This window comes from Narcine bancroftii, chromosome 4, assembly GCF_036971445.1.
Source record: "Narcine bancroftii isolate sNarBan1 chromosome 4, sNarBan1.hap1, whole genome shotgun sequence".
NCBI classification, from domain to species: domain Eukaryota; kingdom Metazoa; phylum Chordata; class Chondrichthyes; order Torpediniformes; family Narcinidae; genus Narcine; species Narcine bancroftii.
The window spans coordinates 4,825,323-4,852,165 of NC_091472.1; the positions used below are offsets into that span (position 1 = coordinate 4,825,323).

Genomic DNA, 26,843 nt, shown 5'->3' on the forward strand with positions numbered 1-26,843 from the left:
TAATACCTAACGACCGAACCTTCCCAACTAACCAACAGGCATCAAACTTCTCCTCAGATCATGAAACACCAAGGCCCAATGAAACCGGAGCCTTTCTGATAATCATGTCCTTGATCTCATTCAGAACCATAGAACATTACCAGCACTGCAACAGGCCCTTGTAGTCTGTGCTGAGCCATTTTGGTTTGGGCCTGGTCCCACTGATCTGCACCCAATCCATATTTCTCCATACTTCTCCCATCCATGTACCTGTGCAATGCTTCTTAAAATTGAGCCTGCATCCACCACTTCAACTGGCAGCTCATTCCACACTCCCATCACACCCTGCATGAAGTAATTTCCTCTCATGTTCCCCCTAATCTTTTCCACCTTCACCCTTAACTCATATCATCGGGTTTGTATCTCACCCACCCTCAGTGGAAAAAAGCCGACCTACATTTACTCTGTCTGTCCCCCTCATAATTTTAAATACCTCGATCAAATCTCCCCTCATTTCTCTACACTCCAAGGAATTAAGTTTTAACCTGTTTAACCTTTTCCTGTAACTCAGCTCCTGGGTGAGTTCCCCACTGTGCGGTTTAGCGCGAAGCTATTGCAGTGCCAGCGACCCGAGTTCGAATCCCCCACTGTCTGTAAGGAATTTGTACACTTTCCCCGTGTCCTGTATGGCTTTTCTCCGGCTTCTCTGGTCTCCTCCCATGTTCCAAACATGCTTGAGAGCCACCAATAGAGTAAATTAGTGCACTGAGGTTGGGTGAGACAAGAAAAGGAAAGGCCAAATTTGGAGTCATGTGTGTGCAGTTCTGGTCACCTATCTATAAGATAGAAAGAGTGCAGAGAAGATTTACTAGGATGTTGCCCGGACTTCAGGAATTGAGTTACAGGGAAAGGTTAAACAGGTTCGGACTTTATTTCCTGGGGCGTAGAAGTATAAGGGGAGATTTGATTGAGTTATTTAAAATTATGAGGGGGACAGACAGAGTAAATGTAGGTCAGCTTTTGCCACTGAGGGTAGATGAGGAACAAACCAGAGGACTTGGGTTAAGAGAGAAAGGGGAAAAGTTTAGGGGGAACATGAGGGTGAACCTTTTTCACATAGGGACTGTAGAATGAGCTGCCAGTTGAAGTGGTGGATGCAGGCTCAATTTTAACATTTAAGATCAATCTGGACAGGTACATGATTGAGAGATGTACAATCTAGGTTTAGGCTATTGGGACCAGGCAGAGCTTTAGCACAGACTAGAAGGGCTGAAGGGCCTGTTTTCTGTGCTTGGTTCGGGGTCTATTGGCTAATTGGTCATCTGTATGTATTTGGGTGGCGTTGTCTCATGGGCCGGAAAGGCCTGTGGCTGGCTGTATTTCTAAATTTAAAAAAAATGTATCTACATTTTGATTCCATAATTTGGGCGGGGTAGGTAAAGATAAAGCTTGGGAAAGCAGCCAAAGACTTGCTCTCTGATCCATTTGGATTAAGGTGTGAACTTGCGGTCTGCATGAATTGCTCTCCACATTCTGTTGACACTTTCCACTGTTGTCCACAGGAATGGCTCTCAATTACATCCTGCAAAACAACTTCAAGCCGGAATCGGGAGCCCGTCCGTACGCCCGCAAGATCGGCGTTCTTATAACCGACGGCAAATCGCAAGATGATGTGATCACTCCTTCCGAGACTCTGCGCAACATCGGAGTGGAACTCTATGCAGTCGGTGGGTTGGCCTGGCAGGTGAAGTTGAGCTAGTGGGAGGCTGGAAAAGGGATAGCGAGCACTTTGAGTATTTGAGTTACACACATTGTATGAACATGTTAGGATAATAAGACTCTTATTACATGACCAATTCCTAATTTTCTGTCACCCATAAAGATTAGTGAACCATAATACCGTACATCCTCATGTAAAAGTCGACCTTCTATTTTTGGCCAAAACATCGGGGTTTTGCATATATCTGGTGTATAACTCGACTCCTGTCTCTCTCCTCGGTCCTGGCTGCCCACAGGTTGGAGCCTCGGATAATGCAGATACATACCGTGGTCTTGACCTCCCCCGTGGTAGTATGTGTGTTTTGATGCACAGACTATTATTTCTTTAGTTCATTGTATTTATTCATTTAGAGATCATTTGGACTTCGACTATTGATAATGGTATTTTGGATTCTTGTGTGAATTTCAGGCCCTCAAAATTAATATCCATGTAATAGTCGACCCCATAAATTTAACATTAAAGATGGTCTAGAAAATTAATTTTTTGAATATATATGGTACTTTAATTACTTTCTCTTTTTCATTTCTATATTCTTTGCAAATTTGAAACGACTTGGATGGATTTAAACCAGTGGTTTTCAACCTTTATCTTCCCACTCACATCCCACTTTAAGTAATCCCTAGGCCATCGGTGCTCTGTGATCAGTAAGGGATTGCTTAAGGTAGGATGTGAGTGGGAAGGGAAGGTTGAGAACCACTGCTCTAGACCCAATTGTTACTAAAATATTTTGCTTGAGAAAAATGGTCATTGGAGTTCTGAAACCGTGCACATAATGAGTCAATGAGGTACGATTAAAAAAGTAGTTTTCAAACTTTTTCTTTCCACCCACATCCCACCTTAAGCAATCCCTTACTAATCACAGAGCACCATTGGCATAGGGATTACTTTAAAGTGTATGTGAATGGAAAGAAAGAGGTTGAGAAACACTGATTTAGAGATCAATTTGACTTCTACGATTGATAATCGTATTTTGGATTCTAGTGTGAATTTCACCCCCTCAAATATAGCATCCATGTAATAGTCGACCCTATAAATTTAATGTTAAAAATGGTGGAGAAAATTAATCTTTGACATGATTAGATATGGTACTTTAATTGATTTTTCTTATCATTTCCATATTTTTGCAAATTTAAAATGACTTTGATAGGATTTAAACCCATTATTTAGATTGTGTGTCCAGTGATGCCACAATTACGTGACCGCACCGTTACATTGGAATGTTAGAATGTAAGAATGTTTCCTATGTAATGTTTCTAAATATTAAGGTGGCTGTAACTGCCCACCCATGTTCAGGTATTCATCTCAAAGGCAGGAGCCTTTATCCCAGCTGACAGCATTTCTGGGTGGGGGGAGGGGTTGGGGGGGGGGAATGGCTGTGGGAAAGCAAAGATGAACCTCGAGATGAGCAACCTGAGGTGGGGGAGAGCAGTAGAGGATGAGGGCAGTTTGGCGACGTCAGCCGGCCCGTGCAGGGCAGAATCCCCAGGAGTGAATTGGAGGGAGTCACGGAGTTATTAGAAAGGGAAGGGCATTTGGAGGGCTCTTAGAGAGATGGGATGGTTTTGAAGTCAGTGCTAAATTTATCGGCAACTTGCTGATTCTGATCACCTCTGACGTTATCTTTTAGGTATTAAGAATGCAGATCAAACTGAATTGAGGCAGATCGCAACAGACCCAGACAGCACTCACATGTACAACGTGGCTGAGTTTTCGTTACTCTCCGAGATTGTTGATGACCTCAGCATCAACCTCTGCAACAGCGTGAAAGGACCAAGTATGAGGAACCTTTCAATCTTTTCCTTAATAAGTACCGTGTTCAGACGTTGGTCCCAAAGACAGAAATGCTGAAGGAACTCAGCAGCCTCCATAGGAGGTAAAAATATTTTACCAACGTTTCGGTCCTGAGCCCTTCTTCAGGCCCGAAACATTGGTTAAATATCTTTAGCACCTCTGGACGTTGCAAGACCTGCTGAGTTCCTCCGGCATTTCTGTGTTTTTATTGCACATCCATGAATCTGAATGTATTGCCATGAACATGTCACAACTTGTTTTGCAGTGGCCTCATAAAAATTGCGATAAATTACATTTCAAAGTAAAAAAGTAGTGCAAAAAATATAGGAGTATGAGGTCATGTCTATGGTTCATTGTCCATTCTGAAATCTGTTGGCGGTGGGGAAGAAGCTGTCCTTGTGCAGTTAGGTGCTCGTATTCGTCAATCACAGCATCTGCAGACATTTATGTTTCACTCCAGGTACCAAGGAGGCCTATTGACCTGATCTCAAAACGTTTAGCAATTCTTTTTGAATATTTATCCTCTTGGCTTCTGAATGTAACTTTCTTCTTTTCCACTATTTCCATGAATATCTTTCCGGCACCCTTGCAGACAGAACTTTCAAGGCCGTAATAACTTCAGTGCTTCAGAATACACTTCTCTTAATCTCCTAATGTCCCTCAACTATCACAAATGATCTCAACATCCCATTCCTCGACCATTAGCTTGTCTCCATAGAGCTAAGCAATTATGGTTGTTGCTTTCCAGTCAAGGCTCTGGACAAAATTACGATGGGTACAGCCAGAGTAAATGTAGATCGGCTTTTTCCACCGAGGGTGAGTGAGATACAAACCAGAGGACATGGGTTAAGGGTGAAAGGGGAAAAGTTTAAGGGGAATGTGAGTGTGGAACGAGCTGCCAGCTGAGATGGTGAATGCAGGCTCATTTGTAACATTTAAGAGGAATTTGGGCAGGTACATGGATGGGAGAGGTGTGGAGGGCTACGGACTGGGGGCAGGTCAGTGGGATGAGGCTGAATAATCCTTCAGAAGGGCCGAAGGGGCCTGTTTCTGTGCTGTAATATTCTATGGTTCTCATACCTCCACTACCTGTTGGGGTTAATTTCCCAAGATGAGATCAAGAATATTCTTTTTTTATTTGTTAGGACCTCCACCCCAATTTATTAAACTTCCACATAAATTGGCCGCCGATATTAAAAATGCAAATAGACCCAGCTGAGGTATACAACTTGATCAGCGTGGACAAATTGGGCAGAAAGACCTGTCTCCTTGATGTCGATCTCTATAACTCAATCTTCTTAACTTGAAGGACCGTATGAACTTCTCCACCCATCTGACTCACAACACCATTGTCACTGTACAGGCAAGTGCCTGACCATTTTGTCCTCAACGAAAAAGGTGTCATTGCGGAGGATGGCGAGGACTCATTTACTGCATCTGGTGTGCCCTTTGTGGCCTTCTCTACATCAGAGAGAGAGCGGTCGCAGACTGGGAAATCTCTTCACTCAGCAACTCCGCTCCATTCGCAACCACAGCGGCCAACCATTTCAATTCTGGGTCACAATCCCGCACTCACATGTCTGTCCATGGCCTTGTGTACTGTCCCACCCTGACCACCCACAGATTGGAGGAACAACACCCTATTTTCCGTCTGGGTCCCCTCCAGCCACATGGCATTAACATTGACTTCACTGGTTTCCATTAAACCTGCTGCCTTTTTTCCCCTTCCCCTATTTCCTGTCCTTCCAGTTCTTTCACCCACCCAGCCCTGTCTCCCCCTCACTCATTACTGCTGTCCCCTCCCTCCTTTCTCCACCTATCATCTCCTGCTTTGATCCCCACCTACTCTTTTTTTTGGATGTTTGCCGGCATTTTCTCACACTTTGATGAAGGGCTCAAGCCCGAAACATCAGTTCTGTACATAAAGGACTCTGTTTGACCTGCTGACTATCTCCAGCATTTTGTGTTTTGACATTGGTATCAAAATATCTTGGTAGGACCTGTGGTGATATGTAATTTCACCACTAGGTCAGCAGGGGTCATCCCGGTGACCTTGTCTATAAAGCAGTCCAGAGCTACAGTCTAGCCTTCCAGGTTCATCTTGCAGAGAGACAAGACCTTCTTAGTGTCCATATTAGTTTATTAAAGCAGTCTTATACTCGCACTGCTGGTATGGTTATTGTCAGTACAAGACCATTAAACACCAGCAATTTATATATTATAACTAGTCCAAATGATCACAAGATTTCGGAGCAGAGTTGGCCATTTGGCTCACTGAGTCCACCCTGCCATTGCATCATGAACTGATCCATTCTCGCACTTAGCCCCACAGCCCGGCCTTCTCCCCTTAACCTCTGATATTCTGGCTATTCAGATTCCTATTAATTCCAGAAATTCACCACTCTCTGGCTAAAGAAATTCCTCCGTATCTCTGTTTTAAACGGGCGCCCTTCAATCTTGAAGTTGTGCCCTCTTGTGCTCGACTCCCCTCCCATGGGAAACAACTTTTCCACATCTACTCTGTCCAGGTCTTTCAACATTTTAAATGCTTCTAGGTTTTTCTGAACTCCAAGGAGTACAGTCCAAGAACCATCAAACATTCATCATATGCTCATCCCTTCATTTACAGGAATCATTGAGAATCTCCTCTGACCCCTCTCCAATGCCAACACATAATTTTTTCAATAAGGAGCCCAAAACTGGACCCTGTGCTCCAAGTGAGGCCTCACCCGTGCCTTATAAAGCCTCAACATCACATCCCTGCTCCTATATTCTATTCCTCTAGATATGAACGCCAACATTGCATTCATGTTTTTAACCACCAACTCAACCTTGAGGTTAACCTTCAGGATATCCTGCACAATGACTCCCAAGTCTCTTTGCACCCCTGAGTTTTGGATATTCTCCCCATCTAAATAATAGTCTGCCCTTTTATTCCTTCTACCCAAGGTTGTGACCGTACACTTTCCAATGTTTGCCACTTCCTTTCCCCTTCTCCTAATCAAAGTCTCTCCGCAGCCTCTCCATTTCCTTGCCACTACCTGCCCCTTACTTACCTTTGAATCATGTGCAAACTTGGTCACAAATCCGAATAATTAACATGAAGCATATAAAGAAATGGGCCCAACACCGACCCCTGCGGAACACCACTGGTTGGTGGTAGCCAACTGGGATAGGAACCCTCTATTTTCACTCTCTGTTTCCTGCCAATCGGCCAATGCTCTGCTCATGCTGGTATTTTTCCTGTGGTTCCAGCTCTTCCGTTACCACCTCCTTGCCAATTGACTCCAACAACTTCCTGACCACTAATGTTAGGCTGATAGGTCTATCCTGGCTCTTGTTGAGAGTGGCTGTTGCAGAAGAGCAGCGTTCAGCCGGATTATCTGTCAAAACACAGGAATGCTGGAGGAACTCAGCAGGTCTGGTTTCCATGTCTAGTTTCAGGCCTGAAACGTCGGTTCTATATCTTTACCTCCAATGGATGCTGTGAGACTGGCTGAGTTCCTCCAACATACCTGTGTTTTGACTGAAATCACAGCGTCCACAGACTTCTGTGTTTACCTCCAGCTGGGTTCCCTGTAACAGGATTGTCTTACAGTACTTTCTGTGATTTCCAGAGCTTTATTTACAGCTTATCTCAAGTTACCTGCTTTACAAGCAGTCTGCAGACTGTGTGAGCATGAACTGGTGTTTTCCTTTGAGGATCCTGCAAGGGGGGAGGTGGGTGGAGAAGTGCTCAGATGGCAGAACCGGCCCCTGTGCTCTTGAAGTGCGGCTCTTTCTGATAGGAGCTACCCCTTCAGCTTCCTGGCTCTGTTCATTTGTGTGTCTTCCATCGCAGCGAGCGAACAGTCCCACGCTGCAGCATGTATGTCAGAGAATCCTGGACTTCTGTGAAAACTGGGGAAGCGCTGGAGGGCCACTTGATAAAGGAGATGTGGAGAAAGCATTTCCTCTTGCTGGAGAACCTAAATCTTGGGGAGGGGGGGGGGTCACTTTAAAAATAAATGTTCATTTAAAACCAAAGAAGCAAAATGTGTTTTCTCTTGGCCTTGTGAGGAGAAACACAGAACATAGAACAGGCCCTTCAGCCCTCGATGATGTGCTGACCCATAGAGTCCTTTAAAAAATGTACTAAACCCTCCCTACCCCGTAAACCTCAAATTTTTCTTCCTTTCATGTACCTATTAAGAGTCTCTTAAATGCCCCCAATGTTCCAGCCTCCACCACCATCCCTGGCAAGGCGTTCCAGGCGCCCACAACTCCCTATGTAAATAAACTTACCCTGATGTCTCCCCTAAACTTCCCTCCCTTCACTCTGTACACACGTCCGCTGGTGTTTGCTGATCCTGTCCTGGGAAACAGGAACTGTCTGTCCCCCCTATCTCTGCCTCTCAGAATCTTGACGACCTCTATCAGGTCTCCTCTCATCCTTCCACGCTCCAAAGAGAAAAGTCCCACCTCCACTCACCCGGCCTCATAAGACTTGTTTTCCAATCCAGGCGACATCCTGGTCTCTGTAGCCTCCACAGCCTTCCTGTAATGAGGCATGTCCTGTCTCAGCAATCTCTAACCAGTTTTGAGTAGACCATGAAAGTTTGCAGACCCCATGATTGAAATAAAAACACAACGCTGGAGAAGCTCAGCTGGTCAGACAGTGCAACAAAGTGAAAGATACAGAATCAGACTTGAGCCATTCATTAAGGTATGGAAAAATGTCACCAGGCGCCCAAACAAAATGGTGGGGGTGGGAGTGGCAGGGGGAGGAGCACAGTCCCATAGGCAGAAGGTAATGGTGGATAAGGGAAGGAGGGCACAGCAGCGAACAGGGGGAGGGGGGATGGCTCTGTGAATGGAGAGGGAAGGGTGTGGAGTCCTGGAGGAATGAAGGCAGAGGGATGGGGAAGGGAGATAGAACAGAGAGTGGGTTAGCAGAAACCAGAGAAGGCGATGTTAATGCCATACATTGGAGGATGCCCAGACAATAAATTGTGCTGTTCCTCCAATTTACAGGCTGTATTGGTGGGATAGTTCAACCATTTTTGACTTCTTCATATTCTGGTAACTGCCTCCCTCTGTCCTCTTTATTTCTCTCTTCCCTGCCCCGCTCAGCTTTCCCTGATCATCTGACTCCTTCTCATCACCCAGACCTTTCTTCCAGCAGATTCCCACCCCTTTCCTTTCCTTCCTCCGGTGACGAATTAACTACCACCCGGGCCCCAGGTTGACCTTTAGTAAGCCCCCATGACCCCCACCCTTCGTTAAATGGAATAAAGTGTGGAGGAGGAGAACTCGAGTGCCCTGGTTGAGAGTCTTGTCCCGAAATGTTGCCTGGCCCTCTCCCATCCAGCTGGCTTTCTTCACTGCTCTGGAAGTGGTTGGCCACCAGGTTCTAATGCAGTCAACACAGTGGCAGGGCAGGTTAGCTTCCCACATCCTCTTCCCCCATTGTCACCCACCACCCATGTGCTCCGATTCGCTGCCTCCAGGCACAAGTAGTGGGCGGTAATACAGAGAGGTTCCGGCTGCGAGTCAAGCCTCCAACCGGGCTGAATAGCCCCAGCCAGAATCACCCACTATTTTATAGCAGACGCAGTTAACATGGAGCGGGATGGCACGTGGCTCCCGAGGGTCTGCGGAGACCACTGCCATCCACACCCACCCATTCTGGGATCTGGCAACAGCCCAATCGCGATGGAGCAGTGGTACTCACCTTGCTCTGGGCCCAAGCTGTTGATGGATAACAGTCTCCACGACTACCGTGCCTATGGTATTTATTCTCAGGGCAACAGGAGCCACCGATCTCTATTCACATCATCAGCTGCACGATGTTACCGCCCCCGCTCCCCCAGTGCCTACTTTCAATGGCTGTACGTCATGCCCTCCACGAGGATGCTTCATTGGCCTGCCGAAGACCCTCAAAGAATGGGTGGGCCCCCTTACCTTCCGGGCTCCTAGGCTTCAGCCTACTCAGCCAAATGGGTAATCCACCACTGCCTTCCTCCTATCAGGGAGTGCCTTTCTCAGGCCCCGGCCTCCTCCCACTATCATCTCTCAGCTCCTTCCTCCCCTTCCCCCACCTTCTCATTCAGGACTCTGCTCCTATTTTTGCATTCTTGGTGAAGGTCTCAGGCCGACTGGCTATTCCATGGAGGCTGCCTGAGCTCCTCCAATACTTCTGTGTGTGCTTTGAGAGTTTGGGACCCTCCTCCTCAGAGGCCGGTGTGAACTGGTTCTTCAAAATATTTTTTAAAGCAGGAGTGGATCGATTCTAGCGAGAATGCTGGGTTCCGATTCCAGTCACATCGGCCAGAGAGCGTCGTGTTTTTACTTCGATCGTGGGGTCTGCAAACTTTCATCAGGCCAGTCATATCTAGCAGCAAGTGCAAGGGGCCAATTGGATAGTACCTCTCCCCTCTTGGCCTGTACTCCTTCCCCTGCCCCTTCCTCCCTCCCCTTCTCTTCTCCCCCACCACGCACCCCCTTCCATTTTATTCAGATGCCTGCCTAGTTTTTGCTCCTATCTTGACGAAGGGTTCAAGCCCGAAACATTGGTTCCCCTTTACATCCCATGGATGCTGCGCGACCTGCTGAGTTTCTCCAGCACTTTTCTGCATTGATCTCCACCCCAGCATCTCTCAATTTCTCTCAATCTTAACTTGTCTACTGGTTGACAACTGGTCTGCTCGCACAACCACCTCTAACATTCTACTTCTAATACCTGTGGCAATCAACAAACTCATAAAAAGCAGGAAAGCCGATGAATTCAGTCTGGCGACACCACATTCTTGATGTTGTGAGTTACTACAAAGAAATACGTAGAGTGAAACGCATCTCGGACTGAATGTGAGTGTGATTGAAATTTTGTTTGCAATGAGTTGCAAACTGCTTGAGGTAAGCTCTGTAAATTTCCTGTGGTTGACAGTGGAATGAGCTGGAAGGGGTTCATGAGCAACTCCAGCTGGATAAATCTGCAGAGAAATATTTAAGGGGCTGTTCCCATTCTGTAGGTAATATTTTGACCAAAATCATTAGTTTGAAAAGTACATTTAAAATATATTGACGGGGATGGTGGTGGAGGCTGAAACATTGAAGAGACTCTTAGGCAGGCACATGGATGGTAGAGTGTTACGGGGTTGGATGGGTTTAAATACTGTTTTTTTTTGGTAGGAAATAATAGGTTGGCACAACATCGAGGCCCGAAGGGCCTGTACTGTGATGTAGTGTTCTATAAATCATACAAATAGGCCATGTCGGCCCTTCAAGTCCACGCCGGTTCACTTGAATAACTCCACTAGCTCCCCCCCCACCCCGCTCTCCACCCATAACCCTCCAACCCCCTCACATCCATGTACACATCCAACCTTCTCTTAAATGACAGAAGGGACCCTGCCGCAATTATCTCTTTTGGAATATCATTCCATTCTGCCACCACTCGCTGAGTGAAAAAGCATCCTCTAATATTTCTCCTAAGGTTTTGCCCCCTAACCCTTAACTTATGCCCTCTTGTTCCAACCTTCCCTGCCCTCAGGGGAAAGAGTCATACATCCCTGAGACCGGGCGGGACAGAATTACCACATGGTGGTGGTGCAGAAATAAACTGTACGCATCGTACACGTGTAATCAAATAAAGAAATGTTATTTGTTTTTTCTTTCTCTCTGTGCAATACAAAGAGAAAGAAGAAAAATGAATAATAAAGTCCTTAAATGAGTCCCTGATTGTCTTTGAAGACAAACGAAGCTACAAATTTTATAACTGGGCAAAACTGAATGGACATTTCCATGTTTTTAAATATTGATTGTTGAACTTAAAATCCTCTTGGTATGGTTGGCCGTCAAACCATGTTAACTGAGGACTCGATTTTAGATTTATTGTCGGAGTACATACAGGACATCACATACAATCCTGAGATTCTCTTTCCTACGGGCCAGGCAGAATTAGCACTTATTGGAAGTGTAAAAAAAAACTGTACATAATGTACACACATGTAAACAAATAAAGAAATGTAAAGGAACTGCAATACAGAGAGGAAAACCCCAACAAATCCCTGATTGAGTTTGTCGTTGAGGAGTCTAATGGTGGAGGGGGAGCAGCTGATCCTGAACCTGGTGGAGCGGGTCTTCTGGAACCGATACCTCTTTCTCGATGGCCACAGCGAGAACAGAGAGTGTGCTGGGTGGTGTGGATCCTTGATGATTGCTGCTGCTCTCCGACGGCAGCGTTCCCTGTGGATATTCTTGAGAGTGGGGAGGGTTTTGCCTGTGATGTCCTGGACTGCATCCACCACCTTTTGCAAGGCTTTACACTCGGGGTATTGGTGTCCCCATCCCAGATTGTGATGCAGACAGTGAGCAAGTTCTAAGGCAGGATTGCGTGGGGTTAGGAGAACCTGCAAGCGATGGGGTTCCATGGCCTGCAGTCCTCCTCCTTCTGGGAGGTAAAGGTTGCCTGTTCAGCACTACCTTGTTCTGCACTTCCTGGGAGGGTCTAAGGGGCAGGTGGAAGTAAGAGGAGCAGTACCGGAGACATGAGTTTCATATGTTCTCACCCCTGTCAACCTCTGTCACTACAGCTGGCGTGGATCCTCCAAGAAACCTGGTGATCTCCGAGCCAACTCATCGCTCGTTCCGTGTGACATGGGATCACTCCGACTCCAGTGTGGATCGGTACAGAGTGGAGTACCAACCTGTTCATGGGGGCGAGCCCAAAGAGGTGGGTAAAACTATGTGGACTTGTCGGTTCAATGGATAAATTCCCTGACTGAAGAACTGGGTTTAAATTTAAATTTTATTTACAGCACAGTAGAAGCCAATTCCGGCCACTTAAACCCGTGCCACTCACTGACACCCAAATTACCCTACAATCCCCGTATGTTTTGGAGGTCGGGAGGAAACCGGAGTATCCGGAGGAAACCACCATAGACATGGGAAGAATTTACTAACTCCCTTCAGAGAGCGCCACGCTGTTAAAGCGCCAGGAGTTGGGACCGGGATTCGAATCCCATGCTGTCTGTAAGGAGTTTGTACATTCTCCCTGTGTCTGTATGGGTTTCCTCCGGGTGCTCTGGTTTCCTCCCACCATTCAAAAATATATGGCAGGGGTCGGGAAGGATTATGTCATTTATATATGAGTTAGATAATTTATAATTTATATAATTTATGCTCCGGTTTTGTGGGACGGGGTGAGGGGGGTAGTGGGGAGGCATCAGGATCATGTTGTACAGGAGCTAATCTACCTGGAGCACCATTGAGTCAGAAGATGTGGGCAGGAGAACCCTGGCAGAGCTTCTCTGGAGGTCATTATAGCCATTGCTAGCCGCTCACCGCTGACTGCAATTTCTAGACCTGAAGGCCAACAGGTTCTACGGCTGTCCGGGGAATACCCAGCATGGGGCTGGGACTGGACGTGCTTGTCCCAAGCAAAATGGTCAGTGTTGCGGCTGGCACAACGCTGTAACAGTGGCAGTGATATTGGTTTGAGTCCGGAGCCGTCCATAAGGAGTTTGTACATTCTCTCCCTGTCTGTGTGGGTTTCCTCCGAGCATTCCAGTTTCCTCCCACCGTTTTAATAAAACATATTAGGGCGGGGGGGGGTTAGTGCCATAGGTCAATTGGGCCAAGAGTCAAAATAATTAGGCTCACAGAGCCCCAAAAAGAGGTGGGAGTAAGATGGCAGCTCAGCTAGCAATAGTTCTGCCCCTCCGCAATTAAATGAAGGCCTGCCCATTCAGCACTGAGAATAGGTTCAGTAAACGTTGGAGGTATTGGATCCCAATGGGCAATTCACTTTGGTTGAAAGCAATGATTTCTGAGAGTAGAACAAACAAGAGGTCGAGCTGCGGTCAAATGTGGTTGAAATGTTTATTTTACATTCTTGTCCCCTGCACATTTGCCTGAAGGGATCCATTTAAAGTGAGGAATAGAAATATTAGCGTGAAATTTGTAACAATATTTCAGTCCAAAACACAAGCCAGCTTGGTGGAAGTCAGGCCAACAGAATAAAGGCTTTCATTGTGATGTATGCTGAGATCGTGTTGTTGAGGCCTCATGTTCCCCTTTAGCTAAATCTTCATGAAGACTCCTCTCAGTTTCCTCTTAAACACTCAGCAGGCAATATTCTGCACCCTGGGAGGAGAAAGCTTACATTAGGACGAGAAATCGGAGCATGAGTCGGCCATCCGGCCAGTCGGTCCTGCTCCGCCATTCAGTAGCATCACAGCTGATCGGGCCGTGGACTCAGCTCCACCCACCCACCTGTTCCCCATAACCCTACATTCCTTGACTTTGATGAAAAATCGACACGTCCAAGGAAGCAGATTCCACTACTTATCGGGGCAGAATATTCCACAGATTCACTGCTCTCTGGGAGAAGAAGGTCCTTCTCAAATCTGTCCTAAATCTACTCCCCCGAATCTGGAGGCTCTGTCGCCTGGTTCTGGTCTCACTTTGGAGTCAAGAACAGGAAGGCAGATTACTATGTGAATGGCGCAAAGTTAGGAAAAGGGGGAAGTACAACGAGATCTTGGTGTCCTTGTTCATCAGTGACTGAAAGTAAGCACGTATGGTCAGCAGACAGTGAAGAAAGTTAATGGCACATTGGCCTTCATAACAAGGGGAGTTGAGTATAGGAGTAGAGAGGTCCTTCTGCAGTTGTACAGGGCCCTGGTGAGACCACATCTGGAGTATTGGGTGCAGTTTTGGTCTCCAAGTTTGAGGAAGACATTTTTGCTGTTGATGGAGTGCAGTGTAGGTTCACAAGGTTAATTCCTGGGATGGTGGGACTGTTGAAAGATTGGAGCGACTGGGCTTGTATACACTGGAATTTAGAAGGATGAGAGGGGATCTGATTGAAACGCAAAATTATTAAGGGATCGGACACACTAAAAGCGGGAAACATGTTTCCAATGTTGGGGGAGTCCAGAGCCAGAGGCCACAGTATAAAAATAAGGGGGAGGCCATTTAGAACGGAGTTGAGGAAAATATTTTCACCCAGAGAGTTGTGGATCAGTGGAACGCTCTGCCTCAGAAGGCACTGGAGGCCAATTCTCTGGATGGCATCAAGAAAGAGTTAGATAGAGCTCTTAAAGAGAATGGAGGGATATGGGGAGAAGGTAGGAACGGGGAACTGATTCTGAATGATCAGCCATGATCACGGTGAATGGTAGTGCTGACTCGAAGGGCCGAATGGCCTACTCCTCCACCTATTGTCTGTTGTCACCAACTGGTGGAAACAACTTTTCTGCCTCTTATCTACCCCCTCATAATCTCATATGTTCCACACACAGGTGTGTAAAATGCATCAGTTACAATAGTAGAAAATATGTCAAGACAGAAAAATATCTCAGAGGTAGAAAAGGGGAGAGAGAGAGAGAGACAGACAGACAGACTGATGGACAGACAGATGGATAGATAGATGGATGTTCTTTCTAACAGCATCAGGCTCTTGAACCTCCCCTTGTTACATGAATCAAAAGGAATATTTTTTGCATTGAGATTACTGTTAATATTTACAATGACCTATTTATTTACTGTCCTTTATAAAATTCAATTGTTTACTTTTTTTGTAAGAACCTGTTATAACCATATAACAATTACAGCATGGAAACACTTACAATCTCCTAATCTCACTGACCTGCACTCTGACCATAATCCTGCACATCCTTTCATTTAAGGTCCCAATTTCTGTCTCTAACCTGCTCATGACTTTTTAAATATAATCCAGTTTTTAAAATTTCTGTTCTGATCTTTCAATTGGAGTACTTTCATTATATCTTCATTGGTATCATTTTCTTTAGCTTGTACAATAACTTTCTTAACTTCCCTCACTGGTTTAACATTTACCACTCCATCCTCTTCCTCATTCTCCGAGCCACCATTTTGAGAGAGAGCTCCTTCTGCTTCCTGTTTCTTCCCATGCTCCTTCTCCTCGTGCATGCGCACAGCAGTCTCCTCTTTTCCTCTTCCAGAGTGTCTCTTGGCTCCAACGCCCAAAGACGCTCCACTATTCCTTCCAAGTGTCGGGCTGTCTGCACGGTGGGGTGGGGGGGGGGGGGGGGCGCAAGATATACCACAACCCCCGGCTTATAACCATATAACAATTACAGCATGGAAACAGGCCATCACGACCCTTCTTGTCCATGCCGAAGCACACACTCTCCTAGTCCCACTGACCTGCACCCTCCATACCCTTTCCATCCATATACTGATCCAAATTTTTCATAAAGATAATATTGTCCCTGCCTCCACCGGAAGCTCATTCCACACAGACCCTGCTCTCTGAGTAAAGAAGCTTCCCCTTGTGATGCACCTAAACTTTGTCCCCTAACTCTCAGCTCGGCTGCAGTAAGTAAGAATTTCTGTGCATGTGTACATTGTACAATGTGTATGACGATAAACATATTGAGAAATAAATATTCACAGCTACTGTTAGTTACAGGCTCATAATAGAGGTAGAGGATGTCCATCAAGGCTCGAACAAATGAGTCAATAGTGCAACTTCATTGTGCACCATCTCATCATGTCATGGTGTGGCTTTCTTCAATTCTTGCGCGATAGTGGAGTGTTCAGTTAGCTGACTAAAATCGAGATAATTTAGTCTTCCTGGCTACCAGAACATCAAAAATTCAGCAGTTCTGTTTACATCAAACTTGGGCTTCATGAACCAAAGATCTCATGGAAACCATCAAATATTGAGAGGGCTGTGATGGAGAGTGGACATGGAGAAGATGCTTCAGGTCATGGGAGAGTTTGGGACAGTGATCTTCATTCTTTTTCTTTCCACTCACGTCCCACTTTAAGTATTCCCTATGCTATCAGTTATCTGTGATTAGTAAGGGATTGCTTAAGGTGGGATGTGGGTCAAAATAAAAAGGTTGAAAACCACTGTTTTAATCGTCCCTCATGTGCGATGGGACGTGAGAGGCAACATTTTTGCAGAGAAGGTGGTTGGTCCATGAAGCGAACTGTACGAGAAGACGTTCGAGGCAGGTACAATTATAACATTTGAGCAGCATTTGGACATGGATAGGAATATGGAAGACATTTTATCTGCTCACGAAGACCAATTGGAGGAGTAGGGCTGAAGGGCCTCCTTCGATGATGTAAAACTCCTCGATTCTCTACCAGCAATGCTCATTTCAATTAGCTTCAGGAACTAGGTGCAGACAAGAATCCTGGTTACTCAAACTGTGATGGTGAAATTAATAATTTTTGGTCAGTGGTTTTCAAACTTGTTCTTTCCTCTCACGTGCCATCGGTGCTCTGTGATCAGTAAGGGATTGCTTAAGGTGGGATGTGAGGGGGAAGGGAAGGTTAAGAATCACTGCTCTAGACCCAATTTTTACTGAAATATTTTGCTTGAGAAAAATTGTCATTGGTCCATTTCCTTTGGAGTTCTGAAACCGTGCACATAACAAGTCAATGAGGGACGATTAAAACAGGGGTGTTCAAACTTTTACTTTCCATCCACATCCCACCTTAAGCAATCCCTTACTAATCACAGAGCACTGGTGGCATAGGGATTACAAAGTGGGATGTGGGTGGAAAGAAAAGGTTTGAAAACCACTGCTTTAGGTGATGTGAGGAGTGGACCTCCAATTTTCCATGACGCCCTTCCTCAGCCTCTCTCTTTCCCTACCCCTCTATCTCCTTACCCTTATTCTCCCCACCCTTCTCCTATTGGAGAGCTAATCTCTCACCCTATCAGCCTTTTGACCTCTGCCCTTCCACCTATTACCTCTTACCTGTTAGTCTGTGCTGCTTCCCTTACTCCTTCACCCCCTTCCTCTCCTCTGCTCCCACCCCCACTCTTTGTTCAGTCTTCTGACATATGGCCCAAATCCGAAGCCTCAACTTCCTTTTGCTGTGTGACCTGCTGAGATTCTCCAGCACGCTGGTGCATTGCAACATCCTTCTCTCTATCACCTCTGAACAGAGTGAAGGGAGTGAAGTTTAGGGGAGATGTCGAGGGTAAGTTTTTTACGCAGAGTTGTGGAATGCCTTGCCAGGGGTGGTGGTGGAGACTGAAACATTAGGGGCATTTAAGAGACTCTTACACAGGCACGTGGATGGAAGAAAAATAGAAGGTTATGGGGTAGGAAGGGTTTAGTATTAACATGAATTAAAAAAAATAATAATGTAAAAAATATTTTGACATACAACATGGTAACAGGCCATTTCGGCCTATGTGTCTGCCCTCTCCAATTTGCACCCAATTAACCTAGAACCCATAGCATGTTTCGAACGGTGGGATGAAACTGGAGCCACTCAGACACGGGGCGAACGTAAAAACTCCTTACAGTCAACGCGGGATTCGAACCCTGGTCCTGATCGCTGACACTGTAAAGACATTGGGCTAAACACTACTCCAACTGGGCTGCCCCGTGGTATGTTTGGTAGGAATATAATCGGTCAGCACAACATTGCAGGCCGTAGGGCCGGTACTGTGCTGTAACGTTCTATGTTCAATATCTCTAAGACATAGAAAGGGATCCTTTGATTTGAAAATAAAATGTACATGTGTGAGTCTTGAATGGTGACAACATGTTTATTTTTAGGTCCTAGTAAGCGGAAGAACCAGGACTGCAGTGTTGACGGATCTCCAGCCTAACACAGAGTACGCGGTAAGCGTGTACGGGCTACTGGAAGGTGAAGTCAGTGAACCTCTCGAAGGAGCTGAGTCTACATGTGAGTCAATATTTTCTTGCTTCTCACTTTCCCTTTGAGTGAGCACCCACTCAATGCAATGTTTCCTCGAAGGGCACTCGCTCTCTTCCATGGGAAAACATATGTCCAGGGAATCTTCACATTACAAAGACTGCTGGAGAACAGGAAGTGTCTTTTATATAACAAAGATAAAGATTGATAACAGGTGTTTCAGGCTAGAGCCCTTCATTGTTGGGGTTGTGTGTGTGTGTGTGTGTGTGTGCGTGTGTGTGTGTGTGTGTGTGCGCGTGTGTGTGTGTGTGTATATACATGTATGTGTCTTTTAGTATCAGCCAGCTCCCCACCATGACTACCAGCCCCCCCACATCTCCATCGGGCACACAAAACTCAAAATGGTCAACCAGTTTACCTATCTCGGCTGCACCATTTCATCAGATGCAAGGATCGACAATGAGATAGACAACAGACTCGCCAAGGCAAATAGCGCCTTTGGAAGACTACACAAAAGAGTCTGGAAAAACAACCAACTGAAAAACCTCACAAAGATAAGCGTATACAGAGCCGTTGTCATACCCACACTCCTTTTCGGCTCCGAATCATGGGTCCTCTACCGGCATCACCTACGGCTCCTAGAACGCTTCCACCAGCGTTGTCTCCGCTCCATCCTCAACATTCATTGGAGCGCCTTCATCCCTAACATTGAAGTACTCGAGATGGCAGAGGCCGACAGCATCGAGTCCACGCTGCTGACGATCCAGCTGCGCTGGGTGGGTCACGTCTCCAGAATGGAGCACCATCGCCTTCCCAAGATCGTGTTATATGGCGAACTCTCCACTGGCCACCGTGACAGAGGTGCACCAAAGAAGAGGTACAAGGACTGCCTAAAGAAATCTCTTGGTGCCTGCCACATTGACCACCACCAGTGGGCTGATATCGCCTCAAACCGTGCATCTTGGCGCCTCACAGTTCGGCGGGCAGCAACCTCCTTTGAAGAAGACCGCAGAGCCTACCTCACTGACAAAAGGCAAAGGAGGAAAAACCCAACACCCAACCCCAACCAACCAATTTTCCCTTGCAACCGCTGCAACCGTGTCTGCCTGTCCCGCATTGGACTTGTCAGCCACAAACGAGCCTGCAGCTGACGTGGACATTTACCCCTTCCATAAATCTTCGTCCGTGAAGCCAAGCCAATGAAAGAAGAGAGAGATATATGTGTGCGTTTGTGTGTGTGTGTGTGTGTGTGTTAGTGTGTGTGTCTGTTAGTGTGTGTATACGTGTGTGTCTGTGTTAGTGTGTGTATATACATGTGTGTGTGTGTTAGTGTGTGTATATACACATGTGTGTTTCTTTTAGGGTGTGTGTATATACGTGTGTGTGTTTGTGTTAGTGTGTGTGTTTGTATTAGTTCGTATTTGTGTGTGTGTGTGTGTGTGGATATTACACCACACAGACTGAGTGGCACAACAGCATGCACACTTAAAGCTGGTGCCACATGGCAACAGAGATCCAGTTTCACTCCTAACCTCTGTTTTCTGTCAGTGTGGAGTTTGCACGTTCTTCCTCTGACACTTCATTCCCCCCCCCACCCCTCTCCAGCGGGTTTCTTCCCATGTTTCAAAGACGTCCAGGTTAAATGGATTTTTTTCCATCCCTTCATGAAGGGCCCAAGCCTGAATCATTGGTTCTGTATCTTTATCTCGGCTCTATGAAGGACACTTTTTGACCTGTTGAGTTTCTCCAGTGTCGTGTGTTTACACTTCAACCACGGTGTCTGCACACTTTCGTGTTTTACTCCTAACTTCCTTTGCATTGTCTCTCAGGAGTTATGACCTTTCTTAAACGAGGAGATCAAAACAGCTCTCACAGTCTGATCTCACCCACTTCTTGCACAGTTCCTTTAATGCTCCATTTGTCTTCAACTAAAAGTGCATTTTGTATGTACCTTCCCAATTAGCCCTTGTTATCTGCATGCCAAAGTTTCTGGGGGTTTTTATTTGTAGTAGGATCCCTGCAACTCTCAGAATGCCAGCAACTCGCAGCTTTGTGCCAACTTAATAAAGTTTAGCCTTTCACATCTTCCTGGCAAATCCTCCGACCTCACATTCCCAAAATTGTAAATTATATTCCATCTGCAACCTGTTCTTTAAAAAATTTTGCTACTTAACTCATTCATATCCCTGTCCAACCTTTCTGAAGGGAGACCTGATTGAAGTTTATGAAATTATGAGAGGTGTGGATGGGGTAGGCAGTCAGAATCTTCCGCCCCCACAACCCCACCATCCGGAGGTAAAATTGTCAATTATTGGAGCTGAGAGGGGAAAGGTTTAAGGAGACATGTAGGGCTTGTTTCTCTCACAGTGGTGGGTGCCTGGAATGGGCTGTCAGGGATAGTGGTGGAGACTCATACGAAGATAAATGATGCAGTGGCTGTTTGATAGATAAATGATTAGGATTCCTTTATGGTCATGCAATCATAAAGAATATGTAATATTACACGAGGTGTGTTTCAGTCTGCAGGGACTGCATGGGAGGCACCTCTAGCTTTCCACTGCAGCATGACTGCATCAAGAGTTTGCAGAGGACTGATTAGGGAAGTGGAGAATAGCAGGGATTGCAGCTCAAAGCTGCAACTGAGCGACAGCATTGGGTCTGTAGAGGATGTATACATTTAGATGTACAGCACGGTGACAGGTCCTTCCGGCCCATGAGCCCATTCTGCCCAATTACACCCAATTAATCAAAAACCCTCATGCGTTTTGGAGGGTGAGAGGAAACCGGAGCCCCCGGGGAAAACCCACGCAGACACAGGGAGAACGTACAGACTTCCGATAGATAGCGTGGGATTCGAACCCTGGTCCCGATCGCTGCCTGCTGTAATGGCGTTGTGTTAATCTCTGCCAACCGTGCCGCTTGTTGGTCCACCCTCTCCACAGTTTCCATCTTTAAGTATGGTAAGTGTAGCGACACAATTAGCGTAATGGTTAACAGTTACAGCGCCAGCGACCTGGGCCCGAATCCAGCGCAGTCTCTAAGTATGTTCTCCCTGTGTTTGCGCGAATTTCCTCCGGGGGCTCCAGTTTCCTCCCATTGTGCAATAAATTAACAGGTTTGTACTTCAATTGAGTGTAATTTGGCAGCATGGGCTTGTGGGTCAGGATGGCCTGTTACCATACTTTTACCAACTATACTTGACTGCTTCACAGGGAAGGGGGCCATGAAGTCCTCAGGGGTGGGGTGGGGGGCGGGTGGTGATACCAAAAAAAGTTTGGGAATGGCTTGTCTACACTTCCTGCTGTCTCAGAAAAACTGGGAATACATTAATAATCTCATCGCACCCTGTCACACTCTCTTCTCCCTCCCCGCCCCATTGGGCATAGATAGAACATGGAACATGGAATGGTACATCACAGTATAGGGCCTTGGGCCCTTGATGTTGTACTGAATCATATATTTGTTAAAAAAAATACGAAACTCTCCCTACCCCATAACCCTGTATTTTTCTTCCATCCACGTGCCTGTCTAAAGGCCCTCCCTATCAGATGGTCTGAACACCCCATTGTAAAGCTGCATAATCTCCCCCATCCCCCCCCCTTGTGGCTAAAGACATACCTGAATGCAGTAGAAACACCTCTGAGGTGCCAACACCAACCTTCCTCGTGGAGGGATAATCGGCAGAGTCCCGGGCTCCGACGAGGCTGTTAAATATGCAGCTGTTGTGTGGCTGCCTGGGGGTGGGCTGATGACTCCATCAGCCGGTGACCCAACTCCCTGCTACCTGACAGCCCCCCCTGCCCCACTACCTGACAACCTCCCCGCTCCTCTGCCTGACAGCCCCCCAGCCCCACTACCTGGACAGCCCCCCACTGCCCCGCTATCTGACAGGCCCATCCCCTTTACCTGACAGCCCCCCCCCCACCCCACTGCCTGACAGCCCCACTGCCCCGCTACCTGACAGCGCCCCACTGCCCACTATCTGACAGGTCCCTCCCCTCTACCTGACAGCCCCCCCACTGCCACGCTGCCTGACAGTCACCCATCCCACTACCTGACAGCCCACCGCCCCACTACCTGACAGCCCCCTGCCCTTCTGCCTGCCAGCCCCCCACCCTGCTCCCTGACAGGCCCCCACCCTGCTCCCTGACAGCCCCATTCCCTGCTGCCTGCCAGCCCCCCACCCTGCTCCCTGACAGGCCCCCACCCTGCTCCCTGACAGGCCCCCGCCCCGCTACCTGACAGCCCCCTGCCCCGCTGCCTGACAGACCCTGCCCCACTGGGGAGGGGAGGTCGGCAGGTGCCGTTGGGACAGTGGCGGCCATTGGGACAGGGGCGGCCATCAGAGCAGAGGCAGCCGGCGCGGGACATCGGGGCAGGACAGCCAGCTGGGTAGGATGGCCGGCGGGGGACATGGGGGCTACGAGACGACTCTGGGTATGAATAGGCCCTTTCAGGTGGACCAGACAGCCTTTTAGAGCTGCTACCTGAAAGGTGAGTCTGCATGTTAAGATCCACTCCTGCCACCGCCCTCAAGGTGGAAGGTCTACCTGAAACGGCCTTAAGAGTCTCTTAAATGCCCCTAATGTTCCAACCTTTACCACCATCCCTGCAAGGCATTCCAGGCCCCCACATCTCTCTGTATCCTTCATGTCTCCCCTAAACTTCCCTCCCTCCTTTTGTTCACATGTCCTCTGGAATTTGCTTTCCATCATATCACTGCCTCTCATAATCTTGTAGACCTCTATTGTCTCTTCTCATCCTTCTACGCTCCAAATAGAAAAGTCCCAGCTCTGATAACCTGGCCTCATAAGACTTATTTTCCAATCCAGGCAACATCCTGATAAATCTCTTCTGCCCCCTCTCCGTAGTTTTTCACTGTAGCTTAATACATAACAGTAAACAACTCAATTCAACTCAACTCAAGTCTGCAGACGCCGCGATTGTTATAAAATGCTGGAGGATCTCAGCAGGTCTTGCAGGTAAAGATACATAACCTGAGCCCTTCTTCAAGCTATGAGCACAAGGTAGACAGGCACCTGAATCAAAAGGCTGGGGGAGGAGAGAAGAAAGAGCAGGGGGAGGAGTACAGACCCATGGACCAAAGGCGATCACTGGAAATGGATAGGCCAGGAGAGGAAATGTGTGAATTGATCGTCGAGGGAAGGGGTGGCCCTGTAAATGAAAGGAAACAAGGAAAGGGAAAGAGAGAGAGGATGGGAGATATTGGACAAGAATGGGGAAGGGGAAACTCCACACAACCCATCTCAGTGATCTCCAGTCACCTGGCCTGGTTGAAGTGGTTTGCCTGGCAGACAGTGGTCTCCACTCCGTGATATCTATTCCGAAAAATAAAAAAAAGCCCAAGTGGGAATATTTCCTCAATCCTGTCACTTTGATGACCCGAGAAGTGAAACTTGATTGTTTTCCAAGTGCTTGCTTGGCGATGACCTTTTCCAACCATGCTTACTTTGGCAGTGTCCCTCCCGCCTGTGACGAACCTGAATGTCTACGACGTGACTCCCACCACGATGAATGTCAGGTGGGACCCTTCCAGTGGAGCCTCAGGATATATATTACATTATGAGCCGCTGAATGCTTCCACGCCAACTGCAGAGAAAGAGGTAACTGGAAAATGCCCCAATATATTTCTTGCATTTGGCACTTCCGCTTGTTATTTTTAACCTTCTTTGTTTCAACTGTCGTTCAGAGAATGATCACAATCGGAATTTATTATCATGAACATGTCACAAAATTCATTGTGCATTACAGGTGCATTATTTGCTATAAATTGTATTTCCATTATTTAACAATTACAGTATGGAAACAAGCCATCTCAGCCCCTCTAGTCCATATCGATTTAAGTGAACTCCACTAGTACTACCTATCTCCTCCCTGCCCATAACCCTCCAACCCCCTCACATCCATGCACATCCAACCTCCCGTTAAATGAAAAAATTGACCCTGCCGCAACCACCTCTTCCGGAAGGTCATTCCACTCAGCCACCCCTCTCTGAGTGAAGAAGGTCCTCTTCTGTTACTTCTAAAGTTTTGCCCCCTAACCCTTAACTTATGACCCCTCATTCCAATCTCTCCTACCCTCAAGGGGAAAGAGTCTATTCACTATCTATCCCCCTCATAATTTTATATACCTCTATCAAATCCCCCCTCAACCTTCTACGCTCCAATGAATAAAGACCCAGTCTACTCAATCTTTCTCCCTATTCTAGATACTGCAACCCAGGCAACATTTTAGTAAATCTTCTCTGCCCCGTCTCTACCATAATGATATCCTTCCTATAATATGGAGACCAGAACTGCACACAATATTCCAAACTGGCTTCACCAATGCCTTGAACAGCCTCAACATCACCTCCCAGTTCCTATATTCTATGCTATGATTTATAAAGCCCAGCAGAACAAAAGCCTTCTTCACCACCCTATCTACATGGGTATCTACCTTCAAAGAACAATGAACCATGATTCCAAGATCTCTCTGTTCCTCTGTATTCCTCAATGCCCGTCCCTTCACTGCATAGGTCCTATCGAGTCTACCCCACCATTTAATCATGAGCTGATCCATTTCCCCACTCAGCCCCTCTGCCTGGCCTTTTCCCCATAACCTTTTGATGCCCTGGCTGATCAAGAACCTATTGATCTCTGCCTTCAATACACCTGGCCTCCTGCAGCAATAAATTTCACAGATTTACCACCCTCTGGCTGAAGAAATTTCAACACATCTCTGTTCAAAGTGGACGCCCTTCAATCCTGAATTTGTGCCCTCATGTCCTAGGTTCTGTGTTTACATTTCTGTATTTGTTTACATGCCTTACTCCGTGTACAGTTTTTTTTGCACTGCAATTAAGTGGTCATTCTGCCTGGCCTCCAAGAAAAAGAATCTCGAGGTTGTATGTGATGTCATGTATGTACTCTGACAATAAATCTGAAATCTGGAAGGCCTAATAAAGGCTTAACCAATTGCATCAAACTAGAGACACGTGAGAGGCAGCAAACACTGGAATCTGGAGCAAAATTCAATCCACAGAAGGAACTCAGCAGGTTGAACAAAAATGGTCAAAGTTTGGTGTCAGAATCCTTCCAGAACTTACTGAACACAATACAGCATCAAGAAGGATGTGAATTTCTCATGAAAGGGAATGAGAGTAGGGCAGCCCTGTTAGCGTAGCGGTTAGTGCAATGCCCATACAGCACCAGCGATCGTGACCGGGGTTTGAATCCCAGGCTGTCTGCAAGGAGTTTGTACGTTCTCCCCGTGTCTACGTGGGTTTTCTCCAATGGAAACAACCTTTCTGAATCTACTCTGTCCACGCCGCTCAACATTCGAAAATGTTTCGGTGAAATCCCCCTCAGTCTCTCTGGTTCTGGTACTGATGCTCCCATATCCCTGTCTCAATGGGAGTAGCTGGAAGATGTTGTGGTAGAAGTTCTCCCTGATTTGGGAGCCCATCGAAATAGGTGTAGGGTAGGAGGTTTGTCAGATTGCCATTCTTGGAGACAGAGACGAAATTTTACAACGGAGTAGAAGTTCCCAGATTGTTTAACGTCCAAACAATCTCTACTGGAATGTTGGAATTTCACGAGTTTATTGATTTTGGTTTCTGGGTCACAGGCTGAATCGTGTGACCATTATTTTCTTACTAAGCAATTAAATTTGCATTGCCATATCTCTTCAAATGTTTATTTTTTTTAAATCCAAGTGATTTCATCTTTGTATATAAGAATGACACAGTCCCAGAGACTCATTCATATGTTTGTTTGAGATTACTATATCATTCGCTGGTTTCAAACAGATTTACTTTGCCTAATGTGTTGGTTGAACACATCAGCCTGGATTTAGAAGGATTGACAAGTTAAGATGTAGATCAATGGTTCTCAACTTTTTTCTTTCCACTCACGTCCCATATTTAGTAATCCCTAGGCCATGAGTGCTCTGTGATTGGTAAGGGATTGCTTAAGGTGGGATGTGAGTGTGAAATGGAGGTTGAGAATCACTGCTCTAGACCCAATTGTTACTGAAATATTTTCCTTGAGAACAATTGTCATTGGTCCATTTCCTTTGGAGTTTTGGATCCGTGCACATAACGAGTCAATGAGGGACAATTAAAACAGTGGCTTTCAAACTTTTTCTTTCCAACCATATCCCACCTTAAGCAATCCCTCACTAGTCACAGAGCACCGATGGCATAGGGAATACTGAAAGTGGGATGAGAGTGGAAAGAAAAAGGTTGAGAACTACTGGTGCAGCTGGTCTGAGCCATGAGGCTTCCTGTGGCATTTTTCTATGTGTATGTAACCAAGAGATTTGCTAAGGGTGACTCTGAGGTTAGGTTTGCCTTCACTGATATGGATCACCATGGTATTACATGCATTACAGCATTGCGTTAAGGGGCAGTATTCGAGCAATGTGATCAGCCCTTCTTTGCAAAAGTCTCTCTTGCCCTGCATCCCACCCAAAGCAAACGTGCTCTGGTCCCCTCGGCTAACTGTCCGATAGTTCTGAAGAGAGTATGATGGGTTCTTCCATCTCTCCCCTGGCCGGGGGGGGTGGGGGGCGGGGGTGTGAGCAGCTAATATAGGTGGGGGTGGGGTGAGGAGGTAGTGGCATTTTGCTTCATTC

General features: G+C 46.6%; 1 protein-coding gene across 2 annotated transcripts in view; it reads left to right on the plus strand.

Annotated features, from left to right (window-relative positions):
• col12a1a (collagen, type XII, alpha 1a) overlaps nt 1-26,843 on the plus strand; it is a 363,032-nt gene that overhangs the window by 124,340 nt on the left and 211,849 nt on the right. For both annotated transcript variants that reach the window (XM_069930690.1, XM_069930692.1), the window contains exons 19-23: nt 1,542-1,706; nt 3,387-3,533; nt 12,124-12,263; nt 18,106-18,235; nt 23,684-23,829. In XM_069930690.1, the coding sequence (XP_069786791.1) occupies nt 1,542-1,706; nt 3,387-3,533; nt 12,124-12,263; nt 18,106-18,235; nt 23,684-23,829 (728 nt within the window). The remainder of the gene's footprint in view (nt 1-1,541; nt 1,707-3,386; nt 3,534-12,123; nt 12,264-18,105; nt 18,236-23,683; nt 23,830-26,843) is intronic.